The sequence below is a fragment of the Meleagris gallopavo genome, chromosome 5 (assembly GCF_000146605.3).
Source record: "Meleagris gallopavo isolate NT-WF06-2002-E0010 breed Aviagen turkey brand Nicholas breeding stock chromosome 5, Turkey_5.1, whole genome shotgun sequence".
In the NCBI taxonomy this organism is placed as follows: domain Eukaryota; kingdom Metazoa; phylum Chordata; class Aves; order Galliformes; family Phasianidae; genus Meleagris; species Meleagris gallopavo.
The window spans coordinates 57,090,144-57,109,019 of NC_015015.2; the positions used below are offsets into that span (position 1 = coordinate 57,090,144).

The 18,876-nt window shown below is 43.7% G+C and overlaps 1 protein-coding gene across 2 annotated transcripts in view; it reads right to left on the reverse strand.

Moving 5' to 3' along the window:
* SOS2 (SOS Ras/Rho guanine nucleotide exchange factor 2) overlaps window positions 1-18,876 on the reverse strand; it is a 48,167-nt gene that overhangs the window by 27,299 nt on the left and 1,992 nt on the right. For both annotated transcript variants that reach the window (XM_010712146.2, XM_003206840.3), the window contains exons 2-7: window positions 11,700-11,825; window positions 8,627-8,758; window positions 7,156-7,320; window positions 6,313-6,516; window positions 4,695-4,838; window positions 1,094-1,204 (exon numbers count right to left, since the gene is read on the reverse strand). In XM_010712146.2, the coding sequence (XP_010710448.1) occupies window positions 1,094-1,204; window positions 4,695-4,838; window positions 6,313-6,516; window positions 7,156-7,320; window positions 8,627-8,758; window positions 11,700-11,825 (882 nt within the window). The remainder of the gene's footprint in view (window positions 1-1,093; window positions 1,205-4,694; window positions 4,839-6,312; window positions 6,517-7,155; window positions 7,321-8,626; window positions 8,759-11,699; window positions 11,826-18,876) is intronic.

Below are 18,876 nucleotides of genomic sequence, written 5' to 3' on the forward strand. Positions count from 1 at the left end.
ATGTTCTATCTGGGCCACACTTAGCTGCAGAACTTGAAGAAAACACTGGAGTGTAAGAGAGCAGTCAGAATTCCTGTATTTGTCATCAACTTCTCTCTAATTACACCTCCTTTCAAATTGCACGTTCTGTGCTTCAGTTTACAGCCAATTTACCACAGAGATATGGAGGAGTCATTACATTTTGAGGAAATCAATATTAGTATCTCCCCTTCCTTAGTGAGACATCACAAGTTTAGGAGTTAGAAAACGCATCAGAAATCTTTTCCCATTCCCAGCAGTAATTCAGCATTTAAGATGAGGAGATATCCTCCAAAGGCCAGGAAATCCCTGCCACCATCCACCCCAAGATAATGACCAAATAGAATCCAAATTTCTTGATCTCCATTTTGGAAATGACCCCTCCCCTCTGTTTAAGACTCAAGGCCACAACTCTGCAATTGCCAGAGTCAGCTGCTATGTGTCCAACAGCCCAGAGCCTGGATCTGTTTTTACCCCAGGGCTAGGACAAGTGCAGAGGAACATCCCCAGGAAAGCCCACACCTCCAGTGCTGAGGAGAAAGAGGAGCCCAGATTCATCATCTAATGACTCAACTTCCAATTTAATCTGGAATAGGGTTTGCAGCTTTCTATTTGCAACCATCCATCTCACCAAACACTCAGAGATGGAATGAAAACACTCACCATGAAGGAGAGGAAACTCATCTTACAGAGCCCCAAACTACAAACTAACTGTGATGGGTTCAGCTGGGAACACAGCTCCTCTGAGTATGCTACTGAACACAAGCTCAGCTCTCCTCTGAACAGTAGTCTTTAGCAGAAACATAATGCTGGCAGAGGTTGAAAATAAATAAATAAATAAATCACAGATGATCTTGGTGAATAAACAGGTCAAGAAAAACTGTCAGTTCTAGTGCCTAAACATGAGGACCTGGGGTATGAAAGGAAGCAAGAGAAAATAACACTCCTTCGTGCTTGTGCTTGGTGTTAGAAAGCAAAACAGAAATAGAAATGGCAGGTATGAGAGGTAACCCCCTACTGCAAACCTTCCAAACGTGAGAACCAAACCAATTCAGTATCTCTCATTTGCACTTACCTGGAAGTGAAGAGCAACAGCAGGTTTTGCCATTAAGTTATTAAAATGCTCATGAAATTGTGGAGAGAGAATATCCTGGGACAAGGTTTCATATGGATCAAAGGCTTGTTCCTAAACAAAGGCAGAGAATTATATACATACAAGAAGAATGCATGATATTCCCATGCCTGTTGGTAACATTCATCCTGTTAATAAGCTAATACACAAGTAGAATTTTTCCAAAGATCCATTCTGCAATAAGAAAACATTCACTAATTCACAAATCTTTTCTACTTTTTAACTGAGGAATGCTGAGAAAAAACTGTGTGCAATCTTACCATACTTATCACTAACAAACTGTTCTGCTGGAACAGTGGGAAACGAGCAAAGTTCTGCCTTTCAGTCCACTCACATTTCACAGCGAATGCTTTATTTAACTCCTCTCTGCCAGTACGAAAAACAACTGGGAAAGAAGTGTAGCAAAGTAACACTTCAGGTGAACTTTGGAAACTGTCACAAGGAGGCATTGTTGTACCGCCATCATTTCAGAGGGCTGTGCTTAAAGACTGCTTTGTAAACACTAACCCGCACCTTTCTCCGGCCATGCAGTACAGCTGGGAAAGTATCTCACTCTGGGGCAAAGTAACTACGGTGAGGTTCTTTTGGATTCAAGTCCTCTCAAAAGGGTTAAAAAGAGACTTTAGGGGCCAAGCTGTTTAACCGGGAGGAAAGAAGTATTTGGCTCCTGTGAAACTCTGGTGAGAAGTACGGAAAAGTAAGAGTAGGCTGAGCAGCATGCCCAAAAGATTACAAGAAAACAAGGGATCTTCATCCAGTTCAAGTACAGACCCACCAATTCCAAGGTAAGAAAGTATGGATAAAGTTGAAACCTCCACAGCATCTGGGTGGGAGATCTGCAAGAACCACTGTGTGCGCCTCGCAGCCTGTGCAGGACAACAGCAGGAGTTTCAGGCACAGAAATCGTGACCCTGGATGGGTTATCTGGCTCTGATTCTGTACTATCAACTACAGCAGGATGGGATAAAACCTGACTTTACATGAAGCTCTGCAGGAATAATTTATCACTGCCCATACATCACCTGCTCCAAAGCCTGTCAAGCTGTTCCTGAGTCTGCAGATTCACTGGGCTGAATCACTCACGAATCACGGAGTTATCCTGTCCTGATGGCACAATGCCCAGAACAAGCACGTCTCTCTTTCCACTTTAATGCAGAACTGCTCTTCAGATGAATGATGTAGAATTTGAGGGTAGGGAGCATCACAAAAGCTCATCTGAACATCAGATGAAGTCTCAAGCAGTGCAGGCTCAGAGGACTCAGGAATCTCCTCCCTTACTCATGGGGCAGCTGTAACTAAATGAGAGGCAAAGAATGCACTCTCTTTTTACATGCAAATTCTTATCATCACTCTTCACAGTCATCAAGTTCTAACCATCACTGTCCATTTGCAGCAGATTTTATCTTGTGGTGGGGAAGAAAATAGATTTGGCAGTTCAGCAGCAGCTGATGAGAAATGAGCAGACACCATGTGAAAAGGCTGATTTTCTTGAGCTGAATCTGAATGCACTTTCACAGCCCGTTTTTTGGTACACACCACTACCTAGAAGCATACAAAGCGGGACTCCTATTTGACAGCACCCAAATGAAAGATGGGGAAGGTAACACTGTACACTGTGGTTTCTCTTTGCCATACCAGCCAAGACAAAAAGCCTATCTATAGTACCTTAATACAGCATATAGTTCTGGATTGGTGTTGGTACCGTTCAGCCCCTTTTACTGTAGGGCAGAAGTTTCCAACTTTTTTTACACTGTAGATACCTAAAATCTCTCTTATGAAAAGGCAAATACCAGGATAATGAGCTTACAATCTACTGATTACAAATTTGCTTTGTTAGCTGCCTTCTGAAGGACATTTAAAAAGAGGCACAAAGACACTTTGCCCTTAGTCAAGACATTCTGCCACAAACTGAATATTGCCTTAAATAATCTCTTTAGTGATAACAAAGAACTGTGGTACCCAGGATTGTAAAAGTTAATGTCAAGTTAAAACAACAACAACAAAACAAAACAATTTTACCATCATATCAGCAAATATCCATTTTCACTTGTATTAGGCACCGCGCTTTTGCATTTCTTTTACACCAGGGAAAAATTTTCCCCACACCTCCTTGTCTCAGAAACACCAAAATATTTATGTTGAAACCTTCCAGAGGACTGATGCATAAAAACAGACAAAGCAGGAAAATTCCAGCTTGCAAGGGCTGTTTGTTTTTAATTATCCTTTCAGATAAGTTGAAGAACCTTTACAATGGAAACACTAAGCAAACCAGCCTGGCAATGAGGCAGAGCAAGTAAACACACTACACTTTCAAATCTCTTAAACAATCACTTTGACACATGTTCACAGAAAGGTGATCATAACATGTGAGATCATCAAATGAACAGTATAGTTAACTAGATCTTCTGTATTAGTTGAACTATTAAATTCACAATTTATCAACTGCATAAAAACTAAGTTTAACAAATAACATTCTTCATTGCCTAGTAAAGCTTTTCAGTTAATGAAAAGCAAGCCAGATTTTTACTTACCAAGATGTTCCCCATAAAGCACAGACTGCCTTAGAGCAGCTTTTGCAATAAACAGATACGTTTGTTCCCCACGATTGTGCTGTATTTGTCCAAATGCTAAGTCTCTTTTCAGTTTCAACAGAATAGCTATTTCATTTTGTTGCTCACATGCTTATCATTGTACCAGCAAACAGACTTTAACATTTCAAGAACTAAGACCTATTCTACTGGACTTTTTAAGTGACATTACATGAGCAGCTAACTAAAGCCAGCGAAATTCATCTCTGTGGAAATTCCTAAGTGAACAGCACATGGGCTGAAGGACACGTATTCTTCACACTCTCAATAAAGTAATTATTGAGAGTGTACAAAAGGTACCGGTGTGTTCATGCATTCCTCCAATTTCACAAATTAGACATAATTTACTTAATAAGACATGCTCCATACTTAATAAGAGATACTCAAGTGAAATGGAGAAGGTCCCAGTTTACTTAAACACAGTACTTTTAATACAAACCACGAGCCTCACATTTGCTATGTGGTTCATCTTTCTCTCTTTTGGGTCAGAACATCTCATCCCAAAATATTTGTCTGAGGAGTTCAAGCCACTCATCTCACAGAGCTGTGTTCAGATGCTGTAATGCCTGGGCAGCACTGGGCCTGACACCAAGGCCTACAGAAATCAATGTACCACCACCTTCTAGTAAGCAGTCCCAGACAATGGCTTTTCAAATCCACATCCCTGCACAACTGTAACAATTAATTCCCACTCCAAAGTAAGATTTCAGTTTTGTGCTTACCTGCTTGATACAGTGTCTGCAACAGGTAGAAAACACATTTCAGTTTACCTATTAAAGAACAGCGAGGGAAGGCCTCTATTCTGAACTTATTAAAAGAACCACTACTCATGCACTTATTGGAGATATTTGAGTCATGACCAAATGTTTACTTAGAAAACAAAACTATGGGATTAAAAGAAACCCTAACAAGCCCCAAACGAAAATATTAAAAGCAAAACAAAACAAAATCTGTACCTCAGCAAGATCCTCAAAGCAGCTGCCAGCCAGAGGATGAGGACTGCTCTCATCAGTCATTTCAACAGTATCCTCAATCAATCCCAAAAGCTTCACTGTCAACTCATGAATATCTGAAATGTTGCTGAACACCACATCAATGTCCTGCAAACACAAAATGTATCTCAGTAGCGTTTAGAATCATTTCCCTTGCTTCTGGAAATACCAGAGCCTTTTTAAGAAGTCTGAACCAAGAGGGAAGTGGAGAAGAGATCGGAAGAAAGTTAAATTTCATGGCCTCCCCAGCCTGCAAGCTTGTCTGGACACAGCCAGCCTTGCACAGTTCTCACCTCAGCAAAAGAAAGCACATCATCCTTCCCAGGAACAGCAGCAGCAGTCCTGGTACAGCCTGTTCAGTGCTTTGGACAGAAATGTCCTTCTCAGCCACAATTTGCAGCTGATGTTTTCCCCTCTGTTGGTTCTTCTCTCGGAACACAACAGGAAGGAGGCAATTTCAAATTGCTCCGAGGTCAGAGCCTCAAAACCACAGGTAAAACTAAAGCAGTTACTTGGCTACATCAGGAAAATACTACCTGGGTACAGAGGAGCTGCCTGTTTCCTTTTCCCCATCCTACTTTTAGACTTCAAATTCACATCCCACAAACACACCCGACTATACAACAACTTGCATTTCTTCTTGTGACCCCTCCGAAACATACTTCTCAAAACTTTGCTCTGCTTTTATCCTAACCGTGCAGCTACATCTGACCTCCTGCTAGCTCTACACCACAGCAAGCTCTTCAGGGAAACCAGCAATCCAGGTCTTTCATATCCATTCCCCAGTAACAAAAGATTGCTCCTCAGCTCCAAATCATCACTCCCTTCTCCTAGGTTTTCCATTTGAATTCTGTCCCCATATCTGCATAACACTCCAATGTCCTATCAGCTACTGAGGGACCTCCACACTCAGCAGCAATGGAAATGTCTGCTGCTGCCAATTCTTATGACCTTCTGGAACCAGGAATCTAGGAAACCAGTTCAGGCTTTGCTGCCCTGGCCCCCTTCTCTTCCCTTCCATGAAAAGACTCACCCATCTCTCATTACTACTACTTCAGTTACATGAGCTGTGCTTTTCCCTTAGGACTAGCATCCTGAAAAAACAATTTGCCACAAATATCATTTCAAATATCAAGTTCAACCATTTATCAAACAGAGATTTCCTTTACAGTCAGTCACGTGTTGACTGTTCACATGAACCTGAAGTCAAGGGCAGTTTTACTTGCAGTTTCCACAGAAAGGATGCCCTGGTGTAGACTGCAAACGTTGATTCAAGGATCCATCTGCATTCCCTGTACACTTGGTAGACGATTTCTGTGTAACTATTACCTACATGAGGAGGAGGCATCAGCCATCTCTGGCATCTGACCAGGAATCTCATCCATTAAACTCCACTCTGAGAACAGCACTCTGCATACTACTGGTGGCAATTTCCTCCTTTTATTTCACATGCAGTCAACAGTTGTTATGCACTGACATACAACAAACCATATTCAATTTTACTTCCAATGTGGCTAACGTAAAATTGGTACGTTACATGACAAACTAGCATTAGATATCAATAACCTACTAAAGGACTTACATTAGGTGTGAACAACTTTCTGTTAGAGAGGAAAGCTTCCCGAAATACTTTTATTATCAGATTCAGCTCCCGGAGATATTGCCTTTCTTCTGCAATTTCATTTCTCACTAGGTCATAATAATTGAGTTCCCCGGAAGAAGAAGGTTCGTCTTCACAGAGAGAAACCAAGCCAATGTCATCCTGATCAAACATATCCATCAAAACCTAGCAAAGAAATGTTAAAAAATTACATGCAAGCCTGATTCTAACTCTTGGCTCAAGCTCAGCTATTTCAGTGTGTTCAGAGAAATCCTTTGAGTTTTTAATACAATACTTTCTGTGATCGCTTTCACAAGGGAGTAATATTTAAACTTTGGCAGCAGAAGGCTGGAACAGTTGCCAAAGCCATTTTTCCCTTTATAAGTTAGTACAACCTAGAAAACAAGTTACAATTCATGCAGAACCAACTCTGAAACCAAGGCATACTGCCTAGGTTTGGACAAAACCCTCCCACGAAAGATAAAATTCAATGAAAATGTTTCTCATATTAATGAAGATGGAAAACTGAAGATCTTTTCTCTATTATAAAGAAGGAAGCAGTTGTCATGAAAAAGCGACATCGTGAGTACAGTAGCAGCTGAGAAACAGAAGACAAGTTTTTCTGTCCTTATATTTATTTATTAAGAAGTATTACTGATCCAAAACAGGCTCAAGTTAAGGTGAAGTCTCTACTGTGACAGTTCTGGCACAAATAAAGAGCAGTGCTTCTGCATTTAAGTGAGACTCCCTTCCTATGCCACTTCAGACATACCCTCTAAAAAAAACCTGCCTGTCCAGAAGACTTATTTCAGTGCCCCTCCTTACCTTATCAGCACACATGGATACTTTAATGTCCTGCTGGGAGATCTCAAAGTGTCGTATATTGAAAACGTAGTTTCCAGCCAGCTTTAAAATATCAGCTGAGATGTATTCTAAGACAGCCACAATATACAGAGAGACATGGTAATCTACTTTATAACCCAGGACCTCCTACAAATTGAAAAGAAGAGGAAAAATGCTTGTTATTCTAAAAGTTCACTTGGAATGACATTAACACATTTTGTTTTCTACCAACATTGATCCTGTCCGCGTTGATAATTCACAGCAATATGACAGCAGGGGCAAAGGATAGCAAAAGGAAATTTAACCAACAGCCTCAAAGTAAATGTTTGCAAATATTTCCTTGTGGTATTTGCTGTATCCTGACTGGAGGAACTTCAATACTGGATGTAACTTCTGTTAAAAAACCAAGCAGGCTCTGTACCTACGTCCAGACATGTCTAACACAGATTTCAACAAAAGGAAACCAGCGTCGTCGAGAGGTCTTACAAAATGCTGTTATCTTTCCTAACTTCTCTTCCATCTCATCAACTGTCACAAACTGAGACACTGTGTGTCAGAGCACAGCAACGGTGCCTGAAAATTACTTTGGTTTCTGCTTATGCCCAAATCACGTTTTCTGAATGCAGCTGGAAACTCTGGCACACGCAACACTGGAAAGAAACATCTTTTAGGCTACAAACCAGAAACAAAAACAGAAAAAGAAATACAAAAAAAGTGCAATGTTTGAATCAGCATCAGTCTACTGATTCAGCACAGACCTGAAAGTGTTTCAACACTGACCTAAAAAAAAATAATTAAAAAAAAAAAATACAGAGTGCTGTTTCATCATTAAAAAAAAAATCTCCATGTGCACAATATGAATAGATACCATGTGGCACGAAATCTTGACTGCAAGTAAGAAGCTCTACATCTGTTATAATTGATATCTGAAAACAGAGATGGTCACACTGCTCACAGCAACAATAATGTCTGTATCTGCTCTTTTGTAATATCACTGCAGATGTATAGATTTTAAAACAAGGGTATCAGTGATATTTAACACTAAATGAAAGGACAGTGATACACATCTTAGTCTACAGTATACGGGGAACAGGATCTACTTGTTCTCTCCTGTTTTGGTTTCTGCAGCATTTCCAAATAAATAAAGCCATCAAAACAGTGCTACTGAAGTGGGTAAGGTATTTGAGTTAGTTTTTAACATAAGTAAAACCCAAACAAACTAGTTATGTTTCAAAGTAGATCAGCCCATAAGATGAATTCAGGAATCTATATGTATTACACACTGCAATGTATTTGTCCTGTTCTATGATGACTACTTACTCTTTCTGCCAATATGAGAAACTTACCTAATTCTACACAAATTAAAGAATTTTAAAGGTTATACTGAAGGGCAACAGTACAGCTGGGATGTGTGGTGTGCAGAAGCAGCAGTATCAACTGTTGCATTAAGTACCTTTAATAAGGGGTGTATTTTGTCCACAGGCAGCAGGAGAGGGTTTCTTCTTTTCCGTTTCTCTATGGCAGACTGTGCATCAGCAATGGCCCATTTGTCTATGGGATGAGGAAACGTCTTCTGAACACGCTCCTGTCCAAACAGACACACTCAGATTAACTACATTAATCAAAGAGGAGTTTAAAAAACAACAAATTACTTCCCCTGCAGTACGGTGAATTATCCTCCTCCACAGTGTTTGCAATACTTCTTACTATTATCTCCTTCTCACCCTATTCAGCTGTGCTCAGTAACCCCAACCAACCTTCCTGTCCCAAGCACAAGGAACTTCCCATCTCTTACAACAGCTCCTGCTCTATGATCTTCAGATCACATGAACTGTAAGAAATTGCAGTTGAGACCAAAATATAAACATCAGGAAGCACTCAACAGCTCACAACTGAAGTGAAGAAAACAAGTTGTTATTGTTCCTGTTTCATAAAAGGATGCAACTTACACTGTATCAGGTGAAGTTTGGGGCAGAAACAAAAAGCAAGCACAGATCTTCCAGCTGTGCCACAAACTTGGAAGTGTTCAAGGCCAGGTTGGATGGGGCCCTGAGCAGCCTGGGCTACTATAAAACGCGGAGGTTGGTGGCCCTGCATGTAGCAGGGGTGGGAGCTTTGTGATCCTTGAGGTCTCTTCCAACCCAGGCCATTCTATGATTCTGTGAGTAGAGCTGCAGTTGATGAAGAAGGTTTCCTATAGCACTTTGTGCTCCACTAGCCTGCACAGGAGCACCTTCCCTGTTGCACTTTGCAATTTCAGGCCATTTTTATATAAGTTTTATATGGATTTTCACATTTCCCCACCTGCCTATGAACAGTGGGATGACCCCTCTGTAAGAGAACCAACTGCTTTGGGCTGCAGTTCCACACGTTAGCAATCCCATGCTAACAGATGTAAAACCCTTGTCCTCTCTCCACAAGCTCTCCAGGCTTCCTGCTGCAGCAGCAGCCCCTATGAGCTGGGAGTGGACTGATGGCTGATTCTTAAATGACTCTGGAAAAACAGATTTTCTCTAAGCTAAACAGCCAACATATAACAAGTTGTTTTCCAGGATGCTGCGACTGCATTCTGTTTGCAGCAGATTATCTGATTTTAACCCCAAAAGCTGTTGCACAGCTCACTACTGTAGTGCAGCACATACTCTGAAATGGAAGAGGAGGCCTGAGGTCTTCCTAGAGGCAGCTTTCTAGCATCTGCCTATGGCCATCCAACAGGCAGCCCTCTGTGCCAGCTGCCTGTGCCGGATGAACGCACTGCAATCCTTCCTGGGCAGCAGCCCGACACTGCAGGCAGACCTCACTGAAATGGGTTTCCCTTGAAAAGCTACCAGGAAAGCATATGTAAACAGGTATAATGTGGAATTTGGATGTCCTTCGACAAGCCACGTATCACCTGCACCAGGATTTTGCCAGTGTTTTCTTGGAGATCATCTGAAGGGCTTTTACTATTTATAAAATGTTTATGACTTGGGATTTCTGATCTCCATCTTGCAAATGCTTAGGTTTAGTACTGTGCACAAATAGTTCTCTTAACTCCAGGCTGTTATGTAAATAGCTGCATGATAAACTTTAAAGATTGTAGCTCTCACATCATCTCCTAACAGCTTAGAACAGCAGCAGCTGAGCCAGGAGCCTTCACCTGCAGCTCTCACATGCCTGCTGGTCAGCAACCTCACCACAAACCATAACAAATCACTCAATTCTACTTTCCCTGCTCTGAAAGGGTCTGGATTTTCTGACCTACTGAACAGTAAGATCCTGGGGAATATTTTACCACTATTTAGACAGAGCTGTGTTTCTATACTGAAGAATTGTTACAGTGCCAAGTGTAGCACTGTCTTATTATTCACAGCTTTAAAACGCCAGGTATGTTTAAAACACAACACACAGGATTTAGCATCTGCTGTGACATCCATAACCACAGCTCAGAGAGCTGCCAGCTTCCTCACAGGCCTGTGAGCACTCCTGCACACAGCAATTTGTGGAGCACACACATACCTAACAACAAATTAACTCAGATGCACACAGAGTACTCAATCATCTTAATTCAGAAGCAGAAAACGATGGAGTTGGTGCATAAAGTAATCAGTGCCCTCTCAAGTTGCCCTGTGTACTGAAGGGTATGGTCTCTGGCAGCTGGAGAAAGAACACAGAACTTCTCAGCTTCACATCTAATCCAGACTCAAAGCACTAACAATCCTGAGAGCTATTATGGGACTATTAAGTTTTATTTAGTCATACTATAATCTTTATGCATCAGTATTATATTAATCATAAACCAAACTTAATTATTAATGAATCGAGTCAATGTTGAATAAAGGGTGATTATTGCATCTAGTCAGGATCTAGAACTCCTCAGGCAGTAATTTTGCATATGTTTATTTCCACGAGGAACGTATAGCACAGTGCATAAGGACTTCATTTTGTTGGAGGCTGAAAATCCTTGACATGCAGACTGATGCAAAATTAATACTCTGCAAAGCTATAATGGATCACAGCTACATGAGAGCACTTTCTCCCTCTGTGCTCTACACTCCATGGAAGCTCTCATTTTTAACTGATGACACAAAAGCAGACAGCTGCAATATTACACGAGCCTCAGTGAGTTCCAGGAACACACAGCTCCATCCCCTCAGCTCACAGTCCAGGCCTAACCTTACATTACAACATTTCTTTTTTTTGACGTAAAGTCAAAGAGTGGGGAAAAAAATATAATTACAGCATCCTTTCACTCTTAAGTCCAAATGTATTCAAGCAGCAGAAAATCCTCCAAAGTACTTTGCATTTTTAAAAAACAGTGCTGAAAGCAAGAATTCCCACCCATTTCTACTCTGATATATGGCATAAGAAAATTAATTTCCAATTGAACTTGCTTAATGAAACTTGACTACTGTTTAACAGTTTAGAAAAACAGCTCTGCTCTTCAGATTCCCCTTGCTTCAACTTCAAGCTGCACTGCTCAGAATACCTTTGTTCCTCCCAGTGATTGTGGGAGCAAGCACTGGTTTTCCAGTAGCTCATCTTACCTCTACGTCTTGGACTGTGCGTGGCTGGGCGATGCATAGCTTGTTTAGCAGCTGAAGTATCAACTCCTCAATGTAGTAGAGGGAATCTTCCTTTGCTGAAAGGTTGGGGTGAACCTGTTGCTGAACCTGTCCCAAAGAATTTGTAAAAATTAGTCTTTTTTGGCACTGCTTTTCAACTGAAAATTGTTTACCCTTCATGGCTGTGAGGAAATTTCAAGCCAAGGCAGATTTCTCCTGAAGATGCATAGAAAGCCATCTTTCTATAAATTCCACAGCTATTCGGTCACAGAATGAGCAACATGCAATTATTCCTGATCCTGCTAATGAGTACTGGGTGACCTGTGGAAAGAGGAGCCCAAACGTACCGCAGGAAAACCAGGAAAAGAGAACTGAACATTCTGGCAGGGCACTGAATTAAGGTGCTCTTAAACTCGTGGCAATGAAAAGCCACGGCCACAACACGGACAAGGGCTGGAACAATTCTTGGAGATGCCTGAGAACCAGAAAACTAATTAAAGCATCAAACTCCATCTGAGGCATGAGAATGGGAAGTAACAACCACACGGTGCAGTGCAGGAGGCCTACAGAAAAGCATGTATCGGAATACAAGCCTCCCAACCAAGTATGGTGTGACATAAGCAGAGGACCACTTCCCTTCAATGCCCTGCAGGATAATGCATTTCTCTCATTTTGTGGAGGTGAATTGTTGCTTCCATTTCCAAGGCTAAGCTGGAGCACAAAACCTGCAACAGGCGGCTGCAGCACCCACCCACACAAGCTGGAGGGCTGCAACAACTCACCTGGCCCCAAATTGTTCTCCCACTACAAATCACTCCAACCCAACAACCACCTTACTCTAAAAGAGCAGAAAACCCACCCTCCAGAGCAAATCTATACTGTTTTCCCTGGCAGCCTCAGTCAGGAAAGCACTAACAGCATCTCAAACTATAGCCAATAGACTCATAAATAACAGTCCAGGGGAATTCCCTACCTTCCCCCAGACAAATTATATTTTAATTGCCTCAAAACAGTAATCTTACATCCCCACATTGACATTCTGTACGTGGTTTCAAGAACAAGACAAACAAACCATTCAGTTGCTGCAAATGTGGGAGCAGGGCTGGTTATATTGGAGTGGGTAACCAAGGCACCAGGCAGGGTGCAGAGAGCACAGCCAAACGTCTGCCCTCGTGCTGTACCCCAGGACAGATGCTCCCACGTAACTGTGAGGGCTGGATTCTGCACTGTCCTGCAGCTGAAGTGTCTGCATGATTGGGTACTACTGAAGAAAAAAAAAAAAAAGCCACCAGAAAGCCAAAACCACTCCATGAAAACACTTACTTAAGCCCGCAGGTTTTCAATAATACAGGAACTTTTCACGTTCTTCCTGAACAGGAGAGCTGAATTCACAAACAATGGAACACCAGGAAGTGCCAAGTTAAGGTCCTGCCTCACTTTTCTCCGAAGAGCACTGCTCCAGCATTAGTAACCAACTAGGAAACGAGCTGCAACCATGCTTTCCAGAGAAGGAACCCTCTGAGATGCCCCACAGAAACACCAAGAACAAGAGGTACAAGATGCAAACAGTCTGTTTGCTGTTTCAGACCACTTGTTTTCATAACACAGGTCAGTGCCACCAGGAAAACGAACTTCAGTTCATGTCTGAAAAGCTCGTGCTGTATTTCCCTCGGCTTTACGAGGAGTGCATGAGTACCTAAAAATCATGAGGACAAACAGAGAGCACTCAGCCCTCCTCCAGCTCCAGAGAGATCTGTTTCATACAGTGAACACAAACCTACGTACTGAAGTCCTGTTTGCTTTCCTGGCTGGTTCTGTCTCCTGGTTGAGGCTGCACTCCCCAAGGCCTTGCACTTGAAATGACCCCACCTGCAGCACCACAAGAAATCATCAGCGCAGCACTGCCTGCTGTAAGAGCAGTTGTGCCCTAAGCATCCTAATAGAGAAAATGATTTCATAGCGAGACACTGAAAAAACAGAGCCAGTTATGCATTTGCTACACAAACCAGGTGCTCCAGTATCAAGGACAGTACACTTACTCTACATATTCTATTCTACAGGGAGAGGATGTCAGGTAAAACACTGAATGTAGGAAGAAAGCAGGAGGAATGACTGGGGGTGCATACAGTGATCTCAGGCTCAGAGCGCAACGTCGTTAGCCGGCATGGAACAACACACCACAGCTAACATGGGAATCCATTTTGATCTGACTTGTTGTGCTCTTAAGTAATTTGGCCCTTAAAAGAAGCAGCTACATGTTGCACCAAACAATTCTTGAGAACCACTACGTAAGCACCAACCTGACCCACAGGAGCCATGGTACAAAGTCTGAGCCTCGGCGTCATCTGGACTGGGAGAAATTGTTAAGTATAAAATCAAGGGTCCAAGTGTTGTACCTGCAACTGCAACAAGCTGAGAGAAAAAGAGTCAGGACTGCAAAAGGCTTCCTGCTAACCTGCACCACTGGGACAACCCAGCGGTTTGGCTGTACTGACTCAATGGATCTTTACGTAACACGCATATTTTGGTAGTAAAAACACGTTCAGAAGGCTCCAGTTGTTCCAAAGTAAGAACACGTGCAAAACAAGATACTGCTCAGAAAATAAACAGAGTCTGAAAAACAACCAAACCCAGGACATGCCTTTCGAGTCACTGCACAGCAGATACTACCAAAGACACACTTATTTCTGCTAGACCACACGACAATATCCCACCTCCCTCATTACATTCCATACGACAACACTTCCAGGAAACAGAACTCAGTGCTCAAAGAATGACAGAATGGCCCAGGTTGGAAGGGACCTCAAGGATCACAAAGCTCCAACCCCCCACCACAGGCAGGGCCACCAACCTCCACATCTCACAGCAGCCCAGGCTGCCCAGGGCCCCATCCAACCTGGCCTTGAACACCTCCAGGGATGGACGGGGCATCCACAGCCTCTCTGGGCAGCTGTTCCAGCACCTCACCACTCTCACAGCAAACAACTTCCCCCTCACATCCAACTGAAATCTGCCCTCCCTCAACTTCAAACCATTTCCCCTTGTCCTGCTGTTATCTCCCCTTTCCAAGGGCTGACTCCCCTCCTGTCTGTAGGCTCCCTTTAGGTACTGAAGGCTGCAATGAGGTCACCCCACAGCCTTCTCTTCTCCAGGCTGAACAAGCCCGGCTCCCTCAGCCTGTCTTTGTAGGGGAGGTGCTGCAGCCCCCTGATCATCTTTGTGGCTCCTCTGGACCCTCTCCCAACACCTCCCTGTCTTTCTTGTGCTGGGGGCTCCAGACCTGCACACAGCACTGCAGATGGGGCCTCACAAAGCAGAGCAGAGGGGGACAATCACCTCCCCGTCCCTGCTGGCCACCCCTCTGCTGATGGAGCCCAGGATCCCATTTGCTTTCCAAGCTGCAGGAGCACACTGCTGGCTCACATTATGTTTTTCATCCATCAGGACCCCCAGGTCCTTCTCTGCAGGGATACAAAGACCACCCCTTCCAGTCTGTATGGATGCCTGGGATTCCTCCGGCCCAAGTACCAAACCTTGCACTTTGCTGTGTTGAACCTCATTAGATCCTCCCAGGCCCACCTTTCAAGTCTGTTGAGTTCCCTCTGAATGGCATTCCTACCTTCCATTTTGTCACCAGCACCACTCAGTAAGAACCAGACATGCAAGAACAAGAAATCTCTAATTTACAAAATGCCACCACAACACCTGTTAGTAAGTTAATAACACTTCTGAACTTAGCACGTTTCAGAGATGGCACGCTGAAATTGCAAACTGCTCATCACAGAAACTGCACACTCCTCTCTTCCCACGACAACTGACTGCAGCTTAGCAATGATTTATGTTATCCTCACCTCATAACAACACAGCAATACCAGATCTGAGGACACAAAGCTCTGCAAGGCTGTGTAACTGATAAATTATATAATTAATAAATGTATAAATTTGGGAGAAAGAGAAGAAATTAGTACACTAACGTTAAATATTTGCTATCGTCTTGCCAGCATTTGACAGTATCTCTATGCACTGTGATGAGAATACGTTACTGGCAGGGAAAGCAGCTCTGGGTTTGCCTCTCACTGCCGTGCTGAAAAGATAGAAATTAAAAATGAATTGGACAAATGTCTCTCTTTAGGTTGGGGTTTTGTTCCTTTTTATCTTGTCTCTTCTGAAGATAAAACTGCCCATTAAAAATAGAAAACATCTGCTCCAAAGGCATTTTTAATCCCTCAGTCAGGATGATTTACCATCACACTCCTCAGGAAGAAGGGAACCAGATGTAGCAGCTTAAAGGTCTGTGATACTCTTATTTAACAACAGCATCAATATCCCCATATTCCAAGTGTAACTGTTTGAAAGAAGCACAAAGATTTCAAAACCTGAAGAGACATCCCAAATAAAAACACACCATCAACTCCCCAAAAATAGCTGCACCAATTCCTGACTTTATTTCCAGCACAGCACTTTCTAGACGGCTGATCTTCCTCAAAGCAAACTGCAGTAAATGCTGATAGAGGAACAGTGTGAAGTAGGCTCTTAAGCAAAACAGAGCTTAATAAACAATCCACTTGCAATTGACCCTGACCCATCTGGTGGCTTTCTGTGGTGGAGTGACAGCATCGGTGGACAAAGGGCAGTGATGTCACCTACCTGAGCTTCTGTGAGGCCTTAGATATGGTCCCACACCACGGTTTTAACTCTATATCAGAGAGATGCACTTGAAGGGTGGGCTGTTCTGTGGATAAGGAAGTGGTTGCGTGGTGGCAGCCAGAGGGCCATGGGCAGTGGCTCCGTGTCCAGGCAGAGGCTGGTGCTGAGCCGTGTGTCCTTCCACGGGTCCATTTTGAGACCGGTGCTCAGCAGCAGCAACACAGACAGTGGGAATGAGTGCACCCACAGCAGTTTGCTTGGAGAAGAGAAGGCTCTGGGGAGACCTCATTGTGGCCTTCCAATACTTGAAAGGAGCGGATAAACAGGAGGGGGAATGGCTGTTTGTGAGGGTGGGTGGTGATAGGACAAGGGGAATGGTTTTAAAGTGAGACAGGGGAGGTTTAGGTTGGATATGAGGAGGAAGTTTTTCAGCCAGAGGGTGGTGAGGCACTGGAACAGGTTGCCCAAGGAGGCTGTGGATGCCCCATCCCTGCAGGCATTCAAGGCCAGGCTGGATGTGGCTCTGGGCAGCCTGGGCTGCTGGTTGGCGACCTGCACACAGCAGGGGGTTGGAACTGGGTGAGCATTTTGTGCTCCTTTGCAACCCAGGCCATTCTAGGATTCTATGATGGCACCGACTTGAGTGGTGACATGGCAGAAGGAAGGGACACAGTCAGAGAGACGTGAACAGGTTCGAGAAGTGGGTCCACAAGAACCTCATGAGGTTTAACAAGGCCAAGAGCAATGTGCCACACTTGGGTCACAGCAGTTCCAGCTATGCATACAGACCAGGAGAAGAACACTGAGAGCTGCACTGTTGAGTAGGACTGGGGGGTTCGGATGGTAAGAAGCTGGATGTGAGCCAGCAGTGTGCACCTGCAGCCCAGAATGCCAACTGCATCCTGGGCTGCACCAACAGAGGGCAGGGAGGGGACTGTCCTGTGCTCTGCCCTTGTGAGCCCCACCTGCAGTGCTGTGTCCAGGCTTGAGCCCAGCACAGAGAGACATGGGGCTGCTGGAGCAGGTCCAGAAGAGGGCATGAAGATACTCAAAGGTTGGAGCACCTCTCCTATGGAGACAAGCTGAGGGCTGGGGGTGTTCAGCCTGTAGAGGAGAAGGCCTCACTGTGGCTTTGCAGTACCTAAAGGGAGCTTATAAACAGGAGAGGAGGAACTTTTCATGTGAATGGAAAAGCGAGAGGACAAGGAAGACCAGTTTTGAACTAAAAGAGGGGAGAGACAGCTCAGATGTTAAGGGGAAAGTCTTCACTCAGAGGACAGTGAGGCCCTGGCACTGCCCACAGCTCTGGATGCCCCACCCCTGGAGGTGCCCGAGGCTGTGGATGGGCCCTGGGCATCCCAAACTGGGAGGCATCCAGCCCATGGCAGGGATGGCTTTAAGGTCCCTTCCAACCCATCCATTCTGTAACTCCATGATTGCAGGATTTCACCTTTTACACTGCAACCATTCGATGCACGGTCAACAAAATAAGATACTCACGTAACACAGTTACTGTGCTGCAAAAAGCCTCTGGGATGCAGATCACCACCCAGCTGCCCTGTGCACAGGGAGGGCTCACTGAACTGCCATCCTACAGCACCACTTCAGCATAAACACAAACCTTTCATCCTCAGCTATCTGACTACTGATGGATAGCACATGCTGGAAAAGGACAGAGGTGCAGGGAAGGATGTCCCACGGGAGGTGCAGGCAGGTGCTGATCCTGTTCTTTATGCAAAGGGTCAAGCAGAAGTGCATGTAAGTTCATACGTACACAAACACTTGTTTGCATCTTCAAATTAAACATCTGGATTATATTCATCCTTATAAAATGCCTTAAGTTGAGACAAACCCCAAACAAACCAGGCACAGCCCTTCACGCCCTCCTCCCGGCAGCAAACAACCTGTGGTTTTTAATTTGTAGGAAATGTTTCTTAATTGCTGCCAAATAAAATTGTGCCGCTCCTTCTACTTTTCTTAAACACCTCAGTTCCAAAAACCACCTTCATGCTGTGCCAGTGCCTGAGAAAATCCTCCTCCTACGATTTACCAATTGCAAAATGTAGTAACAGTAGTTAAGCCAAACAGGGTAACAGCTGGGGAAAAAAAAAAAAGCATTAAAAAATAGGATTTAAGCAAAAGGAACCAATCCCTTTGGTTCCTAATTTGTGACAGGGAATATTTCTGCAACAAGAGAAATCAGCCTATCCATAAACAAGGAACCAAAACCAACTTGCAGATACCCAACCACTGATAGGAAGACAAGAGGCAGGAATGAGCCTGCTGCTAACAAAGGCTCAGTGGCCAGCACTCCATGGGGATTTAGTGCTCCTAAATCCCCCAGCTGAAAGAGCATAAATGTATGAAACTACTACCTTCACAATTCCACCTCAACTAGGTTCCGAGGCACTCCTGCTAACAACACAGTGGTTTAAATATGCTAAAGAAGTATCTATTTGAATGATGCCGTGCTGCTTAGCTTTTGGTTGTTTGTTTTTTTTTTTTTCTTTTT